At 41.6% G+C, this 9,212-nt stretch overlaps 1 protein-coding gene and 2 pseudogenes across 1 annotated transcript; 1 reads left to right on the forward strand and 2 right to left on the reverse strand.

Annotated features, from left to right (window-relative positions):
• Window positions 1–629: 629 nt before the first annotated feature.
• On the forward strand, window positions 630–1,662 carry Olfr107 (olfactory receptor 107). Its single transcript, NM_146511.2, has one exon. It carries the CDS (start codon window positions 703–705, stop codon window positions 1,630–1,632), a length of 930 nt encoding a protein of 309 aa, NP_666722.2. The 5' UTR covers window positions 630–702; the 3' UTR covers window positions 1,633–1,662.
• On the reverse strand, window positions 2,914–3,633 carry Olfr759-ps1 (olfactory receptor 759, pseudogene 1; annotated as a pseudogene).
• Gm18808 (predicted gene, 18808) lies at window positions 8,260–8,939 on the reverse strand (annotated as a pseudogene).

Raw genomic sequence — 9,212 nt, forward strand, 5'->3', positions numbered from 1 at the left:
AAATTTGAATGTTGAATGTCAAAAACTCATTGAATGTAGACAGTGAGGCATGATCGAGTTGATGAGGCATGTCCTGTTAAAATACTAGAGCCTTATAAGCTCAAGGACTTATAAGGTTTCATACAAATTTTGATTTCCAAATAAATTCTTTTAAACAAAGAAGTAATATGATTCTCTTTTATGACGGAACTCCCCTGGAAGCACTAAGAACAATGTACTAGTTGAGGCAACAGTGGTTATAGTAGGTCACCCAGTAAAACAGAAGTACTGTACTTTGTCTGCAGGATCTAAAACCAGAGAGGTGACTCCATGGATGGACTGTAACACTTATTGAAATCCAACTGTGAACAAAGCAGGAAGCTATTTACTAATATAAAACCTCTGCCTTCAAAGGAATTACAGTCAAACAGATTTAAAGGAAAGTGGTTATCTAATCAAGAAACACAATGGAGAAATAGCTTAGCTTTCACCTACAGAATTCCAGAGAAGCACTCAACAAATTGTTTTTATGTCTCTCTAGGGAGCCATTTTTAATGAACTCCAAGACTTGTCCCTCGCTTTGCTATCATAATTTCCATTTCTCAATTTATGCCATGAGGGAGACCGTTTTCCAAGGGATCAGATCGGGGTTGGTGCCAATTCTTGCCTGCAGTGAAAGAATTGTCTTCATATCAATTTCTTCTTGAAAAAAAAAGACCCATAATGAACTGTAGTAAGACTCCTGGCTTTATCCTGTTGGGACTTTCCAGTGACCCAGAGAAATGGCAGCCCCTCTTTAATATTTTCCTCTGTCTCTACTTGCTGGGCCTTTTAGGGAACCTGCTACTTCTGTTAGCTATTGGCACTGATGTCCACCTCCACACCCCCATGTATTTCTTCCTCAGTCAGCTCTCACTAGTGGATCTTTGCTTCATCACCACAACAGCCCCTAAAATGCTGGAGGCTCTGTGGACTGGAGATGGATCAATCTCATTCTCTGGATGCCTGACTCAGTTTTACTTCTTTGCTGTTTTTGCTGACATGGATAACCTGCTTCTGGCAGTCATGGCTATTGACCGCTATGCTGCTATCTGCCACCCCCTGTTCTACCCATTTCTAATGACTCCTTGTAGATGCGAAGTTCTTGCCAGTGGGTCATGGGGAATAGCTCATTGTGTGTCTCTGTTCTATACCTTATTACTCTCTCAGTTTTATTATCATACCAATCAAGGGATACCTCATTTTTTCTGTGATTCTAGGCCTCTCTTACTGCTTTCTTGCTCAGACACTCACCTCAGTGAGGGCCTGATGATGGCTTTGTCTGGAGTTTTGGGAATGAGCTCAGTTCTCTGTCTTGTAAGTTCTTATGGTTGTATTTTTTATGCTGTGGCTAGGGTTCCATCAGCACAGGGGAAAAGGAAAGCCCTGGCCACATGCAGTTCCCACCTCTCTGTAGTCCTCCTATTCTATAGCACAGTCTTTGCTACCTACCTGAAGCCCCCATCTACTTCTCACTCCTCTGCAGAGGTGGTAGCTGCTGTTATGTATACCTTGGTTACTCCCACTCTGAACCCCTTCATTTATAGTCTTAGAAATAAGGATGTTAAGAGTTCATTGAGAAAGATCCTGAACATGGACAAGTTTCAGGGCTAAGGATCGTCATTCAGGAAGGATCACCCCACACATCATTACCACACATGCAAAATATGTCAGTTAATACCATGGCTCATGGGATAATTAAATGATTACTATGGCTAATCTTCAGTGTTAACTGGACTGAATTTGGAATCACTCGGAACTACTAGTTTGGGCATTTCTGCGAATGTGTCTCTGTAGAGATGTCACTGAGTACTAAAGATCCATTGTGAATTTGGTTGGCATCATCCATTCTGTAGAATCAACCTGGTCTGATAAACAGAAAAAGGAAAAATCAACTTACTGTCATTATTCATCCCTTTTTGCTTGTTGACCACAGATGCAATGTGACCTGTGACCCCATCTGTGTGCTCTGCTTTTCTCATCCTGATGTATTGTATTCATCAAACCATGAATAAAATGAAACTTTCATTTCTAAATTGCTTCTCAGGAATGTTGCCATAGCAACAAGACAGGTAAAAAAATCCAATGATCTGTTGGAAATCATACTATGTTGGGTTTGATAGTATTTAATTTTTCTTCTTATACATATATCAGTAGTTTAGTAACAATAGCCCCCTGATATCCTTACTGGTTTTATTGTCTCTCCTGTTCTGGAGATCTAGTGAATTTAAGTGTTTCAGTTTTTTTCTAATATCCTTACACCCATTGAACTTGGATGCCATTGATAAATTCTCATAAATTTAGTTTAATATTCACAGTAGTTAAATCACAAGTAAGAGGTCAGGAGGCTTGTGAGTCTAACAATAATGCAGGTCAATAGGAACAGGAAGAGAAATAATATAATTTTATTCTATCTTTTAGTGGAGAGTGTATTACAGGGTGTGTTTTAAAATAATTTATTATTGTTGTTATTGTGTGGATATATATGTGTAAAGTTACTTATGACATATCAATTTGTGGGATAGCATATTGCAAGTTACATCATCAAGGAAACACAATAAGAAAGACTTTAATTGTCATACTATGATAAAATAAATGAACGTTGTTCCACATTTGTGTTTGTATTGGTGTCTTGTTTCTATAATTATTTTGCATTAGTCATTAGCAGCAGTGCTATATACAGTAACAGGCTACAGAATAACAATCCAGTACATGTCTTCACTGTGTGATGATCAATTCAGAGCACTATCTATGGTGTATTCAGTAAACAACTCACACTAATTTACATCATCTTTTAAACTAATATGAGAAAATTGCTTAACTATTATCTTCCCACTGGGCATAGTTTTCAAAACCTAAGGGGAATCTGAGAATGAGCATAGTTACTCATCTCAAGCCCATTGTGGGAGAGTTTACAATCAAGACACTCAAAGTTCAATAGAAAATCTTCACTGCCCTACCTCTTAGGTCACATTTCAGTTGGTTTGCAGTAGAGGTGCCTTCTTAGTGACTGCTGCACCTCCTGGTTCCTCAAGGTGTAGATGCCAGGGTCGAAGATGGTTGTGACCACTGTGTAGAGCAGGGCAATGACCTTGGAGAGGATCTGGGAATGGACAGCAGAGGGCTCAGTGTACCAGACCATAAGTGATCCATAGAATGTGGATACCTCATCCAGGTGAGAGGAGCATGTGGAGAAGGCCTTGTTCCTTCTGGTCCTAGAAGGAACTCTCAACACAGTCACTGCAATCTGAGCACAGGAGATCAGAACCAGCCCAAAGGGAACAGTCAGGAAGACAACAAAGAGAACAAAAGTAGTCACCTGGACCAGTCCAGTATCTGTGTAAGCCAGGACCACCAAAGGTGAGAAATCATAGTAAAAGTGATCAATTTGTTTAGGAACACAGAACCTCAGCTGAGCCATCAGAGCAACAATTAATTCATCTACCACGAAGCTAGTCTGTGAGTCCAAACCCTAGGCCCCATAGGGGCCCCATCAAAAATGGGTATCATAGGTGGTGACAGATTGTGAGGTAGTGATCATACACCATCACAATCAGTAGGAAATATTTCTATCTACAGAGCCAAGGATGAAGGACTGGAGGAAGCAGTTGGCCAGTATAGCCAGACTTTTGCCTACTTTGAGTTCTTTTTTCTACTGACATTTTCCAACCTCCTTCCAGGTCCCTACTTGACTTTCAACTTGATAACCACTTGTACACACATATGTATTTATATGTGTAAGTATGTACATATGCTTATACACACACACACACACACACACACACACACACACACACATATATATATACAATCTGCTGTGTCCATTTTTGTTGTTTGTGTATATATATATAGTTTCAGGGCTGACCACCCTGCATTGGAAAACCAATGATTGAATTTATTCACGGGAGACTCTAATTCTTCTTCCTCCAGCACTTATCAGCTGTCCATAGTTCTTTGTCTATGGGTGGGACCCCACACAAATTTCCCCCTTGCATGTGAATATTGCAGCTGTTCCTGTCTTGTTTATGAAGCCATTTCTAGCAGACACGTTTTCATAACAGGCCACCTGGTATTCTGGCTCTTATAATCTTTTCACCTCCTTCTGAGATATTTGTTGCACCATAGAGACAGGAGCTGTGATGTAGATGTATCCATTGAAGCTGGGATCCCTGTGATTGGTTGATTTCTCTTCTATGTTCAATTGTGTTTTTTTTTTTTTTGTTTTTTTTTTGTGATGATCTCTGTAGTATTTTGAATATGCTTGGCCCAAGGAGTAACACAATTGGGAGGTGTGGCCTTGTTAGAGTACATATGTGGCCTTGTTTTAGGAACTGTGTCACTGTGGGGGTGGGCCTTGAGACCCTCCTTCTAGCTGTCTGTGAGACATCTTTGGTTTGCCTCCAGAACAAGATGTAGAACTCTCAGGTCCATCAGCACCACACCTGTTTAGGTGTTGTCATGCCTTCCACCATGATGATAATGGACTGAACCTCTGAACCTATAAGCGAACCCCAATTAAATGTTTCCCTTCTTAAAAGTTGCCTTGGTCATGGTGTCTCTTTACAGCAATGGGAACCCTAACTAAGACAGTCTTAATCTGTTGTAAAGAGGGGCTTCTTTGATGAAGGATAGTACCTGCATTCATCTGTGGGTATAAGGATAAGATTTAGGATGTAGTAAGGAATTATGTTGGCTTAGTAAAGTGACCACAGTAGATTCTTTACTAAGGACTGTGACCTCACTAGCCAGCCCAGGTAAGCTTCTAGGTTTCCAGCACCATATATGATTTTCCTGTTGATGAGTGGGTTTTAAGTCCAATTAGACAGCAGTTGGCTGCCACCAACATGTGAGTACCACTTTTTGCACCTTTGTGTATATCTTTCTCCACTGGCCATTGCTGTACAACAATAAAAAGGACTGGAGGCTCAAGCTGAGGGAGGTTATCTGAGCAGTACATGGTTGAGAGGAGGTGACCGGGTAGTAAGATCAAAATGGGATGACTAGCTCATGAGACTGCCCCCAGGGAAAAAAAGGCTAACTTTTTATACTATACATATCTCCATGTCTTCATTATTAAACCCCAAGGGACTCCATGCCCAAAACCACCTGCAGGAAAGATGCTGGAAGCTGATGTCTGAATATCTTATCTGGTCTGCAGTATAGGTTGGAATCCCAAAGAATTAGGCTCTAATGCCAGTGGTAGGATGCACTTTCAAGCATTTCAAAATCTACCCCCAGTGACACACCTGCTCCAACAAGGTCCTTCTCCTTCTCTTCTTTCTCCTTCTCCTCCTCTTCTTCTTCTCCTCCTCTTTCTCCTCCTCCTCCTCTTTCTCCTACTCCTCTTCCTCCTACACCCAATCCATCTTCTTTTCTTCTCCTTCTCCTATTCAAGAGTTTCTCCGTATAGCCCTGGATAGCTTGGAAATAGTTCTGTAGACCATGTTTTCCTTGAACTGAGAGCTTTGCATGCCTCTTCTTCCTGAGTGCTGGGATTAAAGTTATGCAATGCCACCAGTAGGCCAAGGGTTACTATCTTAATCCTTCTCAAATAATTCTGATAGGCTGGGGGTTTGCAGACAAAGCCAAGAAGGTATGGGGCAAGCAGTCCCTTCCCTTCTCTTCTGACTGGGAGCCCATGCTTGCAAAAGTCCTCACAGAATACTGGACAAAGCCAGATCCTAGTTCCAGATTCCAAAGTGCTCAACTGGACACTAGGCCACCCTATAGTGCCATAAAATCCTCACATACTAAAGGATAACACCAGTACCTTGCCATCATGTCATTACCTCCCTCCCCTCCCCTACAAAAAGCCCCTCACCAGTTCAGCTATGAGACTTCACTTACCTCCTGAGAATGCAGGGAACCCACCTGAGAGCTGCTCCTAATAAGCCTGACTTTATATGTTAATTTGGCTCAGTTCAATGTATTAAGTAGAATTATTACCAAGTTCTACCATCTGTGGACCAATATTGAAATGTTTGAGCATATGTGGGCCATTCTTATTCAAATTACCACATTCCACTCCATATCATAATATCATAATTTCAAAAGTTTCCATAGTCTATCACAGTCTTGACACAGTTTACCTATTCAAGGTCTCTTCTGACACTTGAGGCAATCTTATTTGTAACTCCACATAAAATCAAAATAAAAAGCAAATGACATATTTGAAATCCTGAAGAATTAAAATTACTAAAGTAAAAACACAAAAATAATCAATACAAAATCGAATTTAACCCATCACTGTATTTCAGATAACTGCTGAAATAAAACTGTTCGTCCCCAGGGCTCAGTTTTTGCTCCCTTTCTCATCTTAGTCATGCCCTGGGTGGTTTCACCAATGCTTAAGACATTACATGCATATAACTCACATGGCATTATGGTCCAAATCTCTTTCTACCACTGGCAATCAAGGGTAGAGGAGATGACTTCATAGAAGCCTATGGAAGATGCAGATGGAACTGACAAATCTCAGCCACACGGTCTGATCTCTAGCCATCTCCTGACTCATCCACAACAAACTCAGTGCATTACACATATGGGGTTTGTAAATTTTCATGTTTTATTTCCTTTCAATGACACAAACCACACTTTATAATCTTAAGGTAAAAAAATACAGCTATATCTGCATCCTTATTTTCAATAGGGAAGTAAAAAGCTGCTCATAGAAAGTTAAAGTTCCACAAGGGATGAAGAAGTCCCAGATCTCCATGTGGTACAGGTGAGACAGGGAGGAGACAGGTATGGCGAACAGATTTAGTCCTGAGGGATAGTCTGATCTGCTCACTTTGTCACCTTATGCTGACAGGAGACAGCATGAGATGACAATTACAGAAAGAGAAACTGGAGGAGTTGGATTCATAGTAGAGAAGGAGAGATCTGAACACATCCTGTAAGACTCATTTTCTTATAAGGCAGTTCTTTTATACTGGGAATAGAAGAAATTCAGACTATTCCCTGTGAGTGGAAAGAACTCAATTCAAAATGTTCCAACTCTTAGAGTCCCCATAACCCAGGAATCTATATATCCAAGCACTTGCCACAGATTATGCCCTGCAAGTTCTTACCCTTCCAGATGGTGAGAGAATCATCAGAGCTTTACTCACTGTTCCTGCCTGTGGTAGGACAAATGAGATTTGATCAGAGCCCACATGATAGGATGATGAAGTTATAAACTGGCTATGTTCTCCCATGGGCTTCTGACTACTCTGTCCCATACTAGGGATCATATCTAACCACACATAATGGCAGTCTTAGTGTAACTGCTCCTTCTTTCACCCCTGGAAAGAAAACAGTGGATAAGGGGCCAGGAAGGCAGCAGGTCCTTGAAAGGCTATGAAAAAAAAAAATCTTAATCCTAGCCCAAAGGAAGCTACTAGAAGTTGGACTTCAGAATCAGGGAAGGATGTGAAAACCTGGTGAGATATGAAGGAGCTTTCTAGATGGTCTGTTCTCAGTAGTGACCTTCCACTTTGATTATAGCCTTTATTTTCCATGTTCCCATGCACAGTAGGTTGTCACGCAAGGTGAGCATTTGTTCATGATATTGCTTTCTAGTTCATGTTGCTCATGAAACTACATCAGTGTGACTTTCAGTAGCGTACCCTACCTAGTGCTGTGTATCCAAATATGTATGCTATTACCTACTTTATGAGATAAAGTGGCTTCTATGATTCTTTTTCACTTTAAGCAAACACCTCTTTAAAACATAAGTAAATGTCTTGACATGAATTAAAAAAAATCCCAGAATTGTAATTTTGGGGTTTTGATCTCTTAAGATTTAATTATTTATGATTTAGATGCAAATTGTTTAAATTGTGTAATTTAAGTCTGTCTATATGAGGTTGGTTCACATCTGTAATTCCAGTAATAGGGAGGCAGAAACAGGAGGATGCCTGGAGTTTAATAGCTAGCTGTTCTAACCAAATTAGTAAGATCCTATCTCAAGAAAAGACTGACAGGATAGAAGAAGACACACAGTACTGACACCTGGCTTACACACACACACACACACACACACACACACACACACACAGATACACACAAGCACACACACATACACACATGCACACATATATACACACACATATAAATGCATATACACATACACATACACACATGCACTGAACACATAGCTACATTATACACACAAGCACCTACATATAACACTCATAAACAGATATAGGCTGAGGTGGTATCTTTACTTATTAAAAGTGGTTCCTAGTTGTTACTCACACCTGCTCACTGTAGAGTCTCCTTTCCATTTTGCAGGTTTTTTGGAACAACTCCAGGCATCCTCACTCAACATAGATCCTGAACTACTCTGCTGCATGATCTAACTCTAACATGAGCTTGATGATCTGAGCTACCATGTCTGCTGAAGTCCAGAAGTTCAGGTCCTCATTCAGGGTGATGCAATCTGAGACATCATAGGCAGTCTGGTATTGTGTTCCAAGAAGGCACATATCTGGCCCTACTTGCAGGCAATCATCCCCTCCAGGATGTGAGAGCCTGGCAGCAACCTGGCAGCCTCAGCTACCCCAACCTGCTCTTCCCACTCACAGGATTAGGACCTAAATAGAAAGTGAAACCAGTCAGGGTTTCTGAGGGCTCTGAGGCCCTCCTCCATAAATTGAACCTGGGACCAGTGGCTACTCAGGCTTGGCAGTGGAAACCTTTGGACACCAAGCCAACCCTGGGGTGACTCACCTCCTTCACTCTAGTTGTAGTATCAGAGCAGGGTCCAAAGGTATGCTCTGGACCTTTGTGCAATGTGCTTGAGTCTGAGTTTTAGTTCCTCCCCAAACTCTATTCCTTCCTTTTCCATCCATGGCTCATATGGCTCCATCCTTGGAATCTCCTCATTGCTATCAAAATGCTGAAACTGAGTTGTCCACATAGTCAATGGAGATCTACTGTGCCAGCTCCTTGCAGAGAGAGGTCCCAGGCCCACCAGGGTCTCTCTGGGGCTGAGTGGGATGGTGAGTCCCTTGTCTGTTGGGAACAAAATAAAGGGGGCCCTGGGAAAGAAGGGCAAGAGAAAAGGGGCCAAACATCCGGCCAGAGTTCCTGTGCTCTGGGCAGGTTGCCAACAAGGTCCTTCTCCTTCTCCTCTTTCTTCTGGGGGCGGGGGGAGGCTGCCCGGACGCATTCCACTTGGCCCTGGGTGGGCATGCAAGCCTCTGACCCAT

This window comes from Mus musculus, chromosome 17 (assembly GCF_000001635.26).
Source record: "Mus musculus strain C57BL/6J chromosome 17, GRCm38.p6 C57BL/6J".
Taxonomy (NCBI): Eukaryota; Metazoa; Chordata; class Mammalia; order Rodentia; family Muridae; genus Mus; species Mus musculus.